This window comes from Halyomorpha halys, unplaced genomic scaffold, assembly GCF_000696795.3.
Source record: "Halyomorpha halys isolate HHAL.00 unplaced genomic scaffold, Hhal_1.1 Scaffold349.1, whole genome shotgun sequence".
NCBI classification, from domain to species: Eukaryota; Metazoa; Arthropoda; class Insecta; order Hemiptera; family Pentatomidae; genus Halyomorpha; species Halyomorpha halys.
In genome coordinates this window covers 528,555-545,644 of record NW_027109825.1, presented here as the reverse complement: position 1 = coordinate 545,644, position 17,090 = coordinate 528,555, and the positions used below count along the sequence as shown (strand labels likewise).

The 17,090-nt window shown below is 32.8% G+C and overlaps 1 protein-coding gene across 10 annotated transcripts in view; it reads right to left on the bottom strand.

Annotated features, from left to right (window-relative positions):
• The window catches only part of unc-104 (kinesin family member unc-104), a 176,555-nt gene that overhangs the window by 104,748 nt on the left and 54,717 nt on the right, over nucleotides 1-17,090 (bottom strand). For 9 of the 10 annotated variants that reach the window (XM_067047981.1, XM_067047983.1, XM_067047982.1 and 6 more), the window contains exon 2: nucleotides 833-957. In XM_067047981.1, the coding sequence (XP_066904082.1) occupies nucleotides 833-932 (100 nt within the window). In that variant the 5' untranslated portion in view covers nucleotides 933-957. Of the gene's footprint in view, nucleotides 1-832; nucleotides 958-1,866; nucleotides 1,946-17,090 lie in introns of those variants that run through there. The other variant, XM_014421936.2, reaches the window with a different exon arrangement.

Genomic DNA, 17,090 nt, shown 5'->3' with positions numbered 1-17,090 from the left:
AAGATTATAAAAAAATAATGTTTTGTTTTTTACAAAAAATTAAATATATCAAATGAAAAATTTATATTACATAATCTAATAAATTCTTCTGGACTGTAACATTCTTCAAGATTAAACAACTGTAACAATGATAAGGCTTTCAAATGCTCATTATTTATTAATATTTCTTGACTATTTAAAATTCAAATCCTCAAAAATTTTTTGATTGACATATGTTTCTCTAATCCATACTTATTAAATATTTTTCTTTTGCCATAATTAAAAAAAAAAATTGAGGAATATTAAAGGTTTATCAGTCAGTCTGTGAATTTATATTAATAAAAAATTCTGAAGATGAAAATGCGAATAGTAATAAATAATTTGGAAGCTTTGTTCCTCAAAATATCAAAATGTTTATTAATAATTTACACTTTAATCAGAGATTTTTCTTATGAATGGAATTCGCCATTTAATTTTCTGATTAAACATCATTATCTTGCAAATATTGAAAATTTATAAAACAATATTTTTTGGTTTGACAATGAAATGAATGAATTTTGTATTTTTTATTATTTATACTTCATGAAATAATATCAGTAGAAAAAAATCACAAACATGAAAATATATATTTCGATAAAAAAAAAAAAAGTTTTCCTGATTTTCTTTTTAATTTTAGCTTGATTATAAAGAGTTTTAAACCTATAAATGATGTATTAAAAATACATAAAATATTTGAGAGACAAACTATCTTAACATCTTATAATTAATTTATATATGTACTTATATTTTTTTTATACATATTTATATAATAACAATTAAATAATAAATATAATTTTGACATGGAATGACTTACTTGTGGTATATCCAGCCATTTCGATGATACATTTGCACTCCCTGGATATTTCTCTGTTGTTGAATGGGCGAACCCTTACCGCTACTTTTACTGAAGACATCTTTTTGCTTTAGTTTTCTTTAAATCTATAAAGGATAATAATAAACTTTATGAAACATAAATAAATAAGCATATGTTTATAATATTAGGTAATATATTTTAAATAAATATACTTGAAATTAAGAATTATTTGGAAGAGAAGAAGTGAATTTCACATACGAAAATATTATGCAATGATTAACAATTCATATAAGAAAGAATTTTGAAGAAACTGAATTGATTTATAGTAATTTATGAAATAAAGAAAGCATCAATTATTTTGAAAGCTTTGGGAATTATAGATTTAATTTCAGTTCTATGGAGTTGAAAAATTAAAATAGACAATCAGACAGAAACTGCATCTTTATCGATTAGACGATAGCTCAGTCTTTGTAATGGGAACTGATAGAACGAGATACTGTGGATTCATGATTAAGGAACTAAGGAAGTAAGGGATATCTCAAGATATCTCGAAAAGGAATGGAGGATACTGATACCAATGTGACCATATGGCACCGTAAACAGAACATATATCCATATCGATTTTAACTGGAACAGGGGCAATTTCAATTATTTCTTAGCAATATACACAGGTTAGTTCGAAATATATTTAATAATTATAAATACATAATAAAATTGGGACTATCACGAGATACATATAATATATTCAACATAATGTAAACTGAACATAGGAAAAATAAACACACATAAACACATACTTGTACAGAAAAAAAAAAATACAGAAATTGCAGGATATTATACACGGCTCAGGCTGAATAATACAAAAATACTAAAAATATAACAAACATCAGAAGCAATATAAGAGCGATTTTCAAGTAAGAATATCGCATATCGCCGAACTTGTATGAGCGACACAGACACAACTTCTTGGACAAGTGTTCTATGGTTAGTAGAAGTAGTTCCAGTAGCCCTAGGTTTAGTAGTTAGTAGCTCACCTCTGGAATGAAGGCTATGTCCTCGGGAGACATCCAGCAACTCCACTCGGCAGGCTGTTCTGGAGAGGCGGGCCTGCGCACCGATCTCCCAGCCTGCTCTTCGGCAATCAATATCAACTTCCCGAAGGCGTCACGAGTTCTGCCTAGGCCAACCCGGTCGATTCAACCGCCGCCTCCATTCAAAACGCCAATTCTAGATATTGCACCTGTGATCGCCCACCAATAGTATCCTATAGTATGCCATGCAAGTACAATCCAATCGCGGTAATACCAACTAATTGGTGCAGGGTGTGTTCGGATTATAGAAAATAATGGGAAAAACGGTGCAAAAAAATTCAACAATAAGAATTTAAATAACTATTTTTATATATTAAATTTGTTTTTTTTACATATTTCATTGGAAACTAGAAGATTGATGCATATGAAATGTCGGATTTTTTTACATGCAAATATTTTTCTTCCTTTCTTTATAATCTTAACAGTTTGTTGAGACTGGTTAAAGTTGTTTAAATAAATAAAATTTTAATCTTAAAACATTTTTTATTCCTTTATAAGTCTGACGTTTCGGCCAATTCGGCCATTCTCAAGGACAATCTATTACAAACAGCTTGTATTACACATATGATCTTTAACAATTCTAAACAAATAACAATATTATTAATAATTTCTCATTCCTTAATACAATATTAGACCCACATCATTTAAAAAACAACTTTATGCGGACTATTCTGCCCAGGTCATTAATATGCGTCCACAAATTACCCTATGAGACATTAAAACATTAGGAAATAAGCAATTCTTATATTATGTCTAATTTCATAATTAGACAATTTTTCACATTAAATTAAAAATTAAATTTTTTAAAAAATTCAGTCAACCTTCTTTGTTAAAATTTAACACAATATTTGTAACCTTCCCCATACTGAATACTAAAATAATGCCATAAACTTCAAAACAAAGACAGAAAATTTAAATGCTAAATAAACTGAACATATAAAAAATTGACCTTCATTTTTTAATGAATGGGTTAATTAAAACCCAACAGAGTGCACTGAAATAACAATAGTAGTCTCATTGTGAACTTTGTTGAGAATGATGAATGAAAATCAAAATTAACAACCACACAAGATTAAAAAAAGGGGATGTTTAAAATTTTAATTTGTTTCTAAATAAATTTAAAAAATATGTTAAAAAGAAAAATACTTCAGTCTATTTACATATCACATTTTAATTATACATTGAATTTTAAGACATACACATGAAATTTGAACCTAGCAGAAATTTCAAGCAAAATTAATTTATGAATAATATGATGAAATTTTATGTTACTACTAGCTAATAATTTTGATATCAATTTTAATAATAAAAGAAATAAGAATTTAAACTTAAATACAGTTAGAAAATAAATCAATTATATGCATGACCTGATTGTAAGGGAGGTTAAAACTATTGTGTGATAAGAAAGTGATAACAGTGTTGAGTTAATCTGTAATTAACAGTTTTAAAATTTAATCGAAAAGTGAAAAAATAGGTAATTAAATTTGAGCTAAGGCAAGCTTATTAAGAAATTAATGTGATTCCTTATTGTTTTATTAGGTAATTTGAGAGAAATTTATAACCTGAGCTGAATGGCCTGCAAAAAGTTTTCAAATTGTTGGATTTGAGGTGTAAATTTAAATTTAAGGTGTTAATTTATTGGTAAGAATGTATAATTAAAGCTGTTAATTAATAGATTGTCCTTGTAATGGCCAGGTTGACTGAAACGTTAGACTTTTAAAGAAATAATAAACTGGATTTTAAGACTTAACTTGGATACTAATTACTTTATTAAAGCGTTAAAAAATGAATATCGCCCAAAATAGGAATTAAACAACATATCAGTTTATATAGTTCTAACAGTAGGAATTTTTCTGTTTAAAAACTACCAACATTAACTAATATATTGCAGATGAAAAATTAAAGAAAAAATGTCCTACACTGATAACTAACCCTTGTTACTTCTATATGAGTAATATTTATGAAACTAAATGATTTTAATAACGCTACTGGGTATAGAAGAAAAAAGTTTCGAAAATGGGCAAAGGTGAAGGGCCAAAACGTTACTAAAATATTTAATGAATGAATAAATGAAGCAGCCTTTTATTTATGCAAACATTTAAATTATGCAGAATACAATATAAATATTAACATTTAAAGACGATAGAAATATATATAATAATTGACAAAACATTAACTTATATTTCACTTTTCTTTACATTTTCCTGCATAAGTCTTCCCTTTCGGGAGAAATAGTCAGCACTTCCCGGGGTGGCCAGCCCTATTGGGAGGCGAGTTATTTTCACTTCTTCCAAACAACCCTAGCAGCTCTCCACCAGAGGCGTCCTGCCATCCTCTTGAACATATCGATCCATCTTTTCTTTTGAGGACCTCTTCTTCTTTGAAGGTCATATGGAGTCCATTCTGTAGCAATTTTTGATCATCTGTCATCTTTGCACAGAAGGAGATGCCCTGCCCATTTCCATTTGCTCAGTCTTGTCATCTTCAGTATGTCAGTGAATCCTGTTACTTTCTGGATCCAAGCATTTTTTATTCGGTCCCTTTTCCTCACATTCACAATACTTCTTCCAATATTATTTTGCCACACCTGTATTTTCCTCTCCTGAGATATAGTCGCTGACCACATTTGGAATAAGGCATTAAAATGTTTAATTTATACACATAAAAAATAAAAATACCTCTGCCCACAGAGAAAAAGTACAAAAATTCATTAAAGATAATTATTGAATTATAAAGAAATTATAGAAATTATAAAGAAAAAAAATAATATAAAAAAATGAAGGATTAATATCTGAATATTGGGAATTAACTCTCAACATCCAACAACCGGTTAACATTTTACTACATAATTATATAACTACAACATTTTAAATTATTTTTAATTTTAATAAATAAAGACCTTAATGTTCCCTATGGAACCGATCTAGCCCGAACCAGATATCATTCCTTCCATTATAAACTTCCTAACCATTCAAACCCCCTAGTTTCTAACCTTGCATCCTCTTCCATTCTAGACAATCCTACGAGGCGCCTGAAAAAAGATGGTCACGAGACCAGCTAATGTAAAAAACGTCTTTAGAGTGCTGCCAATGGGTAGTTTCTCTACACGCCTGTAACACTCCAATTTAACCGAAATCAGATTTACTGAATGTACAGTTATAAATAGCTATAAATAAATATTTTAAAAAAATTTAATAAAAATTTTTTATTGACGAATCGTCGATTCGTCAGTCCCACGAGCAAGCTATAAATAACTATTTTAGTGCCATGGTATTTATGAGGTTGAAATATGAGCCAATAAGTAACAAGTTTATTATATTGTTTACTCTATTCTCGATGTTCGGCAACCAGGAGCCACTCTCAAGACTGAAATTACAACATTTCTTAATGCAATATAAATTAATTTAAGCTAACATTATACTTCGTAACATATTTTTGTATTTTAATTGAATACTTCAATTATAAGATTTACGCTTACAACTTAATAGTTCAAAAGGGTTTTGTTTTGTTCAGGAATAAAAGATTTTTTATCACTCTTTTATTTATCGTCACATCAGAACTACGTTTTGAGTTTTTTTGCCCACTATTAATTTCTTCTAAAATAAAAAAAAAATGCAAAGTAAACAGTTTTTATAAAAAATTACGCATTGAATCTCGACAAATAATTTTTTTTTTTATTTTATTTATTTATTGATATTTACAACTGTATAAAAAAATACAACCAGTAAATTTGATCATAATGACACAATGATATGATACAGGATGTAGAGAAACTACCCAGTAGTAGAACTCTAAACACAGTTTACAATATAAGGTCACGAGGCCATCTTCTTTTCAGGCGCCTCGGAGGATTGCCAGGAATGGAAGAGGAAGCAAGGTTAGAAACGAGTGGGTTTGGGTGGTTAGGGAGTTTATTATGGAAGGAATAATATCGGGTTCGGGCTAGATCGGTTACATAAGGAACATTTAGGTCTTTATGGATGGTTTTATTAGTAACAAAATAAGGAGCATTGAGGATTTTACGAAGGATTTTGGATTGTAAGGATTGGATACGAGAGGAATTCGAAGGTTTAGTTGAGCCCCAAAGCTCAATTCCGTATGTCCAGATGGGCCTTATTATTGTCATGTAGATCAGTCTTTTGTAATGAGTTGGAAGTATAGACCGTTTGTCTAGTATGTGCTGTAATAGTCGGAATCTGCGTGCAGTTTCCTGTCTTTTGAGTCTTGTGTGAGGATTCCAGGTTAGTCGTTTGTCAAGATGTAGTCCAAGATAACGAATCTGTTCTACAACACATAATTTAAAAATTAAATTTTGTCCGAAGAACTGGAAATCAATTAATTTTAGCAAATATTATGAAAATAACTTTAAATTAGCTTTAATTTGAGAGATAACATCTATAAGTCTCATAATTTCTAAGATACAGATTCACCCACAGTAAATTCACAAAATTTGTTTTCAGTATATATTTTATGTAATGTTACTTTTTAAATAACTTTACCTCGTCAAATTTGAAAGTAAACAGCACTACAAGAGCTCATATTTTAGCAAATATACTCTTTAGTCACCCTTGATAGACACCTGACACAAGCTCGCCACTGAACAAGAAAATTGGCAGAACCAAGTCTTACAGGCTTAAGCACCTGTTAACTTAAACTAATCTTTCACCCCGCCTCAAATTAATGGTCTACAAAAGTGTGCAGAGGCCAGCCCTGCTAGGTGCTCCGTAACCTATGCTGAACAACCTAGCACCTTAACGGCCAAGAGGCTCCAACAGTTGCAGAGCAGTATACTCAGACGTATAGTGGACATACTTCACTTTAAAGAGCAAAGACGGACCACATATATACGACATAAAAACTACTGACTGTGCCAGAATTTATATCGAGGAGGCATATCAAATGTTTTGACTGTACGAGCCATTACTCAGGACTGACACCGACAGGACGGCCACAAAGGTGGCAGACATACACAAACAGACTCAGTCTCGATTGAGAACTACTAACTTACTGACTATAGACATTACGAAATCTGATGATCACCATCATCAGACAACAGACTCAATCCATTTTCCAACTTTCAGGCGCATCCCTTTCCTTATTCCCCTCTTACAATGCATTTGAAATGTAGTACGGGAAATATCATCCACTATAGATACCTACCCCCTATATATCAAACTCATGGGGCTTGGAAGAAAAAAAAATGTTACTCTACTTTAAATGATATTCTATAATTATATATTACTTTATAAGGTTTACTAGTGTTGTAGGTAGTTTTAATGATATGGACCTCAGAATGAAAAATTAATTTTGTTTAACGTTTGAAACAGTCGCCATTTTATTTTTCCCCTTACTATACTTGACAAACTCATCCATTTTAACAAGTATATGTAGTTTTCATTAAAGTTTTAAAAAATATAAGTAAAATAACAGAATTTTTTTCGACCGGGTTCTTTTACTAACTGGTGTGGTTACCCTACACCAATTGATCATAAAAATAAATATAAGTTTATTTTATTTCAATTTCTTGAGACAAGGTAATTATTTATTAAATAAATCAAAACTTGTATCCTTTTTTGTCTCAACACTTTTTATTTTAACAGTCCAACGTTTCGCGGCCATTTTAGCCATCCTCAAGGACATCTAAATATTTAACAGCTTATACTCAATTCATTTTTAACACTTATAACAACAACATTATCACTAATAATACAAAATACCTTCAATTATAAATTCTTCCTCACATTAATATTAGAATTACTTTTGCAGGCTATTCTGCCCAGGTCATTCATTAATTATAAGTTAAAAACCTATTTAAAGAGTCAATTATTAGAGAGTCATATATATTATTATTAAGCTTAACTAAGTAAGCTAAGTAATTTTAAGTAAAAGTAATTCTGTGTTAAATATTAATTAAGTTAAGTAATTAAGTGTTAAAAATGAATATATAATATAAACTGTTAAATATTTAGAAGTCCTTGAGGATGGCTAAAATGGCCGAAACGTTGGACTGTTAAAATAAAAAGTGTTGAGACAAAAAAGGATACAAGTTTTGATTTATTTAATAAATAAATATAAGTTTTAAAAAAATATATGAAAACATCCTACAAATCGTCGAACTGTAGAAGTACCTTTTTTTACTGTTTCTTTCAACACTTATTATATATAGTATTTCTAGATTTTACTAAAAATTACTCAATACACTACTCAGACATTGACCCTCGATATCTATACTAGACGTAATGTATCACCGGTAAACAGTTAACATATCAACAAGTGTATGTACTATCTCCAGTACAGGAGGTATACATGTGTACTAATGACAGTATTGATTTACATTAATATGACTGAGTGGTTTTCACTCTAGTTGATCTGTGAATGGGCAAAACGTTGACAGTTAATCACAGATTACAATTTGAGAAAATAGATTTTAGTTATATATTTTTTTCTTTATTTATTGATATTTACTACTGTACATAAAATACATCAAGTAAATTTGAAACAATATCATAATGGTATTGAAGCATATAGAGAAATCCATTGGTAGCACTCTAAAAACATTTTTATAATATAAAGTCTAGGGGCCATCTTCTTTTCAGACGCCTCGGAGGATTGTCCGCAATGAAAGAGGAAGCAAGGTTAGAAACTAATGAGTTTCAGTGGTTAGGGAGCTTATACTGGAAGGACTGATATCTGGTTAGGGTTATTGAGATGGGGTACATAGAGAACATTAAGGTCTTTATGGATGATTTTATTTGTGACAAAGTAAGGAGCATTAAGGATTTTGGATTGTAAGGATTGAATATGAGAAGAATTCGAAGGTTTAGTGGAGCCCCAAAGCTCAACTCCGTATGTCCTGATAGGTCTTATTATTGTCATGTAGATCAGTCTTTTGTAATGAAGTGAAAGTTTAGACCGTTTGTCTTGTAAGTGCTGTAATAGTCGAAATCGCCATGCAGTTTCCTGTCTTTTCAGTCTACTGTGAGGAAGTTAATTGTTTGTCCAGCAGTAGTCCAAGGTAGCGAATCTGTTCTACAGGGGTAATAGAAACATTATTAAAGTATACTTTAGGGCATTCGGCAGGTTTAAGTAATTTGATGAGATTTGTTGGGATTTATTTTAATCCTCCAATTACGACAACATTCTTCGAGGGCTCTGATATGGGATTGAAGAGTTGGGGATACAATTAAAGGGGTATTATTAACTGCGAGCACACGTGTGTCATCGGCATACATAGTTAGTTTTTAAAGCAGTCCCGGGTGCCAAACTCGATCAAAAGCCTGTTCTACATCGAAAAAGACTTCCGCGCAACAAATTCCGCGCTCCAATGAAGACGAGGCATCAACCACACGATGCCATTGCTTGGATAGAAGAGTGGGATGTTCAGAATCCAAACTGGTGGTCTGGGATTATGTAGTTGGAATCCAAGATGGAGTATAGGCGTTTCAAAATGAGTTTTTCAAGGATTTTCCCCATGATCGGTAATAGAGAGATAGGATGATGGGTATTCTGGCAGCTTTTGGGGCTTAGATATCATTTTGACTATTGATAATTTCCTTGGATCAGGAAAATATATGGAACGGAGTACGGGGAGGAATAAGATGACTTTTCGAGGAAGAAGTTTTAGGATGTGGAGTGTTATTAGGTCGTGTTTAGGAGCTTTGCGGGTATGTAATCTTTGAATGACACTGGATGTTTCTGAATTTGGAGCGGAATATTTAGTTCTGCTTCAATACATTCAAGGTGAATTGGATTAAGGATATCAGGGTGTGGAACAAAGATTTTAGACATGTGTTGTCCTAGTTATATTAATTATGAGTTTTAGTGACTCTTTGAGTAAAACGTTTTACTACAGTTGTGCAATATTTCGAAGTAGGTTTTCAAAACGCTGGAATTACACCCATTCTAAGACTTGTACATACTTGGCAAACAAAGGAAGCAACAAACATGGATGTCCAAACGCATTAATGTTATTTTGACTTTTGTCGGCAAGTACATTCGATTTTCATTATAAATAGGAAGAAAATAAAGGTAGGCTAAATCAAAGTAAACGTAAATATCAGTAAAGAAGGGCTTAGATAATAAAAATTCATATGAATAGTAATACATGACCTATAAATTCAACCTTGATTCTAGAATTTTAATTAGAAATTTGTTAATTCAATTACTAAAACATATAATGTTTTTATAAATATATATTTGTGCTATTTTAAGTAACAAATAAACTGCTAAAGTTAATTAACGACTTTTGAAACAATGGATTTACACCGAATTGATAATATTTTAAAACATACAATCATGAACAAAAGTTCATTGTTGAATTCGAAGGTTGGGGCAATTCCTCAATTAGTTAAAAAAAGAGAACACAAACATTTATCCGTTTGGCAGTTCTAAAACAATGCAAACCTGTGGAACAGGCGCCCTTTAATTTGTGACCAAAAACCACAAAATCAGTTCAACTTGTACTAGTCAATTCAAATAACCTACACACAATCTTGCGAATGCGCGAATTTGACATTGTTTTGTAAAAGTTTAGAGGCTCCTTTAGATTTGAAAATTATTCAGAACAGGGGTGACTCTACCCTATCGCGTAGCAACCTCCTTAGATGCGCCAAATTGTACAAAAGTGCATATTAGTCCCATAGTAACTATAGAGTGTGACATCACTGAACAAATTCGGACTGAAATAAGTACTGTTTGAAATAAAATGTATAATTAAAGTCAAACTTCTTTATTAAAAAAATTTTTTTTTTTTACCAATATGGTTCATTTTTTCATTTAAATACGGATAATGGTTACTACTTCATCAACATGGGCGCTACAACTCATCACTGAGTCTTGACCTCCTCAATCAGTCTCGCCCATTGGTTTCTCTCTCTTTTGCAGCTCTTCTCCAGTCAGCCAGTTCAAGAAGAGCTCTACTATCCATCCAGCACAATCTAGGTCTCCCAACGCTTCTTTTTCCCTCTGGACGCGTCAGCATAATTTTGCTGGTTGGGCTACTCTCACTCATCCTTGCTAAATGATCCGCCCATTTTAGACGTTGTATTCTAATGAACCTGACTACGTCCATATCATTATGTATGGCGGCTAGTTCTGCATTACTCCACCTTCTCCAATCGTTACCTGAGCGCACTGCTCCATAAATGCGACGCAGTACTTTTCTTTCAAACACTAGCAGCTTGCTTTCATCTCTTTTGGAGATAATATTTAATATATGGTTAGCAAGAGAAACGCGAGAAATTCTGATGATAAAGATATAGGAGCAAATAAATTTGAACAGGTAGATAGGTTTACGTATTCAAGTTCTACGGTGCGATCCATAAAGACCTAAATGTTCCTTATGTAACCGATCTAGCACGAACCCGATATTATTCCTTCCATAAATATACTCCCTAACCACCCAAACCCACTAGTCTCTAACCTTGCTTCCTCTTCCATTCCTGGCGATCCTCCGAGGCGCCTGAAAAGAAGATGGCCTCGTGACCTTACATTGTAAACTGTTTTTAGAGTTCTATTACTGGGTAGTTTCTCTACATGCTCTATCATATCATTATATCATTATGATCAAATTTACTTGTTGCATTTTTTATACAGTTGTAAATATCAATAAATAAATAAAAAAAAAAAAAGTTCTACGGTAACTAGAAAAACACGATATAGGGAAGAAATAAAGGCAAGGTTAAAGGCTTGTTATTTTTCAATGTCGAAATTTCTTAGCTCGCACCTTCTGTCCTTTTTGTTTTTCTTCTTTCTCTATCTCCTTAGTGCTGTTAGACGTGAGCTGTCACGTTCTCCTTTCTTTATTCGATAATACTCGAAGTGAGTGAATAGCCCAACCCCTAGAGGCCCTGTATCCTCCGGACAACTGGCCCACCAAATATTTAGGAGGAGGAGTGGCCGAGTTATACCCTCCAACCATGGGTCATCTCAGGAAAGATATACATACAAGATATCCATTATGGTTAAAAAATATTGAATCGTTATGAATATTATTCTACTGCTCTCTGAGTGATAGTATCGTAATTATTTCTGAGACCATTAGCCGTGCAGATACCTCACATTTGTTATTTATCCACCATATTAGAACATGTTCTTTTTTTTTTCTTTTTTTTTTCTCATTATCATTTTATGATAATACCTGAGGTGAAACACCAGCCTGCTTGGGCTACCGTGGAGAAGACTGATTGGTCCCGCTCTACTCAGAGGAAGACATCAACGTCTTTCATTTTTTAGTCCCTTTTTGATTGCAGGTATTACCAATATTGCCGGACCTGAGTGCTAGTCAATGTTTTATGGGCTGCTTTAACGTGGTACTCTGGGGTGATTACTGTATGTAAGTTTACTTTCAGGATTGAGTGTTGAGTACTGTTGTGTCGTGTTATGTGTGCAGTGTACTGAATTCGGAAAGTCGGGGGAACGTTAATCCCTGTTAGCCATACACAAGAGCTAACTCTTTCGGTAAAAAAAACGTTAGAATTTATTGTCCTTTATGGATGCGCCTTAAGATTTTAGAAAATAAAGTATTAAGTAAAATATTTGTACCGAGAAAAGATGAATTAACACAACGCAGAAGGACTTTGTAACGAATGTATCCATAAAATGTTAATTAACACTGTGCCCACTGGTAAACGTCCGAAGGATAGCCCAAAACGTAGATTGCGTCAAATCTGATCTAGTAGATTTTGGTTTGGAGGGGCGTCACTGGACTAATGTGTGTAGAGAACGATTGGTGGTATTGGTTATTAATAGAAGCTACTATGAATATTATGAGAACTAAATATCATTCATACGTACAAAACAAACAAAAAATCAGGGAGTAATTTTAAAACTACTTATAAATATGTTATTTGCATTAATTCGTCTAATATATAGGGAAAAAAGGTGGGTATAAATAAAATTACTGATATAAATAAGGGCTGAAAATCTTCTGTTCCATTTTAGGGCCTCTACACTTTAAAATGTATCTTCTTTGAAATTATTAATAATAATAATAATAAAGGCCTAACGAACCCGAAGGTTCGATGCCGATACCACCAAACGCTCTCTGCACACATCCTTCTAGTGATGCCCCTCCAAACCCAATTTCACTAAATCAGTTTTAACGCAATCCTCCCATCTATGTTTCGGTCTACCCCTCGGACGTTTACCCGTTGGTTCAGTGTTTATTAACATTTTAGGGATTCCCTAAAATAATTTAATTTGAAATTATTAAATCAATTCATTTTTTTGCTAATAATAATCTCGAAAAAAAATTGATATGATTGAGGATAAATTGTATTGTGGGGTGAGGCGGAGGTGGAGGTTCTAGCCCGTGAAATAGGTCGATGCAGGAATTCCCGTAGGTTTCATTAACGCTGTGGGGCTTCACCTTTTCGCCTTCGCAACCCTACCCTCGGGGAAACTTAATAAAACCTTAAGCACCACTAACCGATGGCTGGTCATTTGCTGCAAAATTGAATGACAGAAATATTGGGCAATATCGGGCTATAAGGAGATGGAAACTACTAAAGAGGAAAATTTAGAAGGAATATTTTGAACAGGAAAATATGGTTGGGATTTTAACTTTCATTGGAAAAATAAACTATTGGCATATGGAGCTGGGAAAAAAATGGAGGCATGTTATATTAATATTATATATTCAAGGAAACATTATATACTACTAGCAGACCCCTCAATGTATTGCAGTTGCTAGATTTAGGATTAAACTCCCCGTAAAAGTATTACAACACTTTGAAATATTTGAATTTTACAAAAACTCTGTTTTTTTATAATAAAAAAAAGGGTTTGAAGTCTATAATAAACATTTTTAAAACGGGATATAAACAAATTTTATTTTTAAAAAAATACGTTTCTTCCAATAAACAAAAAAGTTAGAAATCTTATTTTTTATAACTTTCCTTTTTTACAATTTAACTTTTAAATGAAGGTGAATCCTAAACTTCCTCTTCGGTTAATCTTTTCCCCGAACCTCCAGTAACCGAGGTTCCAACCAAGTCAACAACCCAAAGAAGAGTTCAATCCCTACCTAGACCAACCTACACTCATGTCCATGATCAAACCTTCTATTCCCAAAACAGCCAAAATGCACCTGAAATAACATCTATTCTTTCCTCCTTCCTTCGTGATCTTCAAGACACAATCAAGCCTCTTATCTCATTCCTAACCAGACTCCTTAATGAAATCCCGTTCAATTTACCTAGATGAACAAAAGCACCTTAAATATACTTTTATGGAATGCAAATGGACTACACAACCACCGAGACGAACTTGGCATATTCCTCCATGATCATTTCATCGACATAGCACTTCTGACTGAAACCCATTTCACAAAGCATTCTTACTTCTATATACGCGACTGCATTACATATAGAACAGATCACCCTGACAACAAGAACCTGCTTGGGATGTATTGTCAGGGTGATCTGTTCTATATGTAGTAAGTAGAAGTAAGAATGCTTAGTGAAATGGGTTTCAGTAATTAGTGCTATGTCGATGAAATGTTCATGGAGGAATATGTCAAGTTCGTCTCGGTGGTTGTGTAGTCCATTTGCATTCCATAAAAGTATATTTAAGGTGCTTTTGTTCATCTAGTTAAATTGAACGGGATTTCATTAAGGAGTCTGGTTAGGAGAGAGATAAAGATTTATGAATAAGGATACAAGAACCTGCGTGGGATGTGTTGTCAGGGTGATCTGTTCTATATGTAATGTAGTCGCGTATGTAGAAGTAAGAATGCTTAGTGAAATGGGTTTCAGTAAGTAGTGCTATGTCGATGAAATGTTCATGGAGGAATATGTCAAGTTCGTCTCGATGGTTATGTAGTCCATTTGCATTCCATAAAAGCATATTTAAGGTGCTTTTGTTCATCTAAGTAATTGAACGGGATTTTATTAAGGAGTCTGGTTAGGCTCATATTTTCTTGGTTTTGACCTTAATCCATACTTCGTTTATATTTATAGTAATATTATTTATTTAATGAGAGACATTAGATATTTGACACATCCTTTTTATTCAATGTTGGGGTTTATTTCAGCAAACGATGCATGCGAATCACTGCTGTTTAACCTTCACTCAACTATTTGTAATAAATATTAACTGGGTGAGAATCAAGCCCACAAAGTTCCAAACCGAGCATTGTGGGACCCACGTAGTAACGCGCAAGGCCATCGCGCCCGTTTTATTTACCTATACAAGGAGTATGTAGTAAGGGGGAGTATAAGCGATAGAGAAAAAAATCGTAATCCAGTTTTACGTTTAGAGGTCCCCTGAATCCAGATAATCAAGTCTCACAAAATGTGTGTTTTTCAAAGTACCATAAGTGCATTGGGTTGATTGTAAAATATGTTGATGGGACATCTTTTTCTGAGGAATTGGATACGAGGAAAAAGGTAAAATAATCTGTATCAGTCTAATGGTGACGGGGCTCACTATAGGGTTAGCAGTCCTCAGTCTAGACTGTGTCTGCCACCTTTGGGACAGTCCTGTCGGTGTCAGTGCCCAGAATACTGGGTTTGTATAGCATAGCATTTGTATAGTATCCCCGTTTTTTTTCATTAAGTTGCTGTCCCATAAAATTAAAGATTTGACTCCCCCCACCATGGTTAGAATATGTTAGTCACCTGTAGATAACCCCCTTATCAGAAATGACCAAGAATGGGATCATAAAAAAAATAAAAATATGGCCGCCTTCATGTGAACAGTTTAGCTCAAAACAAAAAGTAATATGGAAAGGAAATATTCGGGATATTACACTTTTACCTTAAAATCGATCAACCAACACCATCAAATGATTTTGATTAAACTTGGTAAATCAGAGTACAATTAATTGGTCTTTAATGTCAGTTGTGTCTTATCCTCATTGATATAGTCTGACAGAGATCAAATAACGAATTTTAAAAATTAAACTACCTTTTATATTATTTATTTTACATAATTAATCTTTCCAAATTATTATTAAATTAAATCTGTACAGCAAAATCTATGAAGGATTAGGGAGTGAAGTACTTTGTAAGGAAGTTCTATTACTAGACCAACGGTTATGCAAAGAGGCCATTTAGTCAGAATCACGGTTGCCGGATTTTTACCCACTTTGTGAGGCTGGGTGGACACCGGTGAACTGGAAAATAATTATATACCACAGGCGAATTCGAACCTGTGTCTTCTAGTTCGTAGTACAGTGCCTTACCAATCAGCTATCCACTCCCACATGTTTATTAGTAACAAAACTGAATAGACATAAACTAGGAAAAGAATAAATAGATTTCTAAAAAGATAAAGACATTAGAAAAATTAATATTCAACAGATAAAGTCGTACTATGCTTGGGATAGATTAAATAAAATAGGTGATAAATGATCACCTTGTTTTAAACCCAACCAAACCTCGTACTTCTTAGATGAATGATTACCGATTAAACGTTTAGTTCATGCATATCCGTACTAGATTTACTAACTTCTTTGATATTCCTTGTTCAATTAAAACATTATAAGCTTTCTGGCGGTCAATAGAATCGTAAACCTTTTTGAAGTGTGTATAAGGCTGAAAAACTACCCCGTTGTATTTGACATAATTAAAAAAAATGATCAATAGTTATACACCTGTGCCTAAAATATCTACCATTATACTCAAAGTATTACTTTTGTATACAAGAAAAAGATATAATATATTTATCGATTTAGAACTAGTAGAAGAATGGATTTTCTTGGTTTAAACACGGCTAGAGGAGGCGCCATCGTGGCTGTACAGGGGGCCCTGCGTGTTCTCTGTCGTGGGAGCTTGTTTGGCACCGAGTGGGTAGTTATTGCATTAGGTTCTGTAATGTGTCATATGGATAATGTGATATATATTTTTTATTTCAAATTATATTTTTGTTTTCTAGTATACAAATATTTTTTTAATCTAATCATTATCTCATTTAGATTTTAGCTAACACGCAAATGTGGTGTGTTACTTTGCAATGGCATGATACAGTCACGAGGAAAACTCCTAATTGATAGAACTGCAATAACATTTCTACAGTAACAGATTTCTGAGCCATCATCTTTTCAGACGCCTAAGAGGATTTATCACGAATTGAAGAAGAAATATTAGAAGCAAATGGGTTAGGCTTGTTAATGAGTTTTTCACCGTGAGAGGCCTCTGGTTTGGATCTCGTGGAACAATACCAGA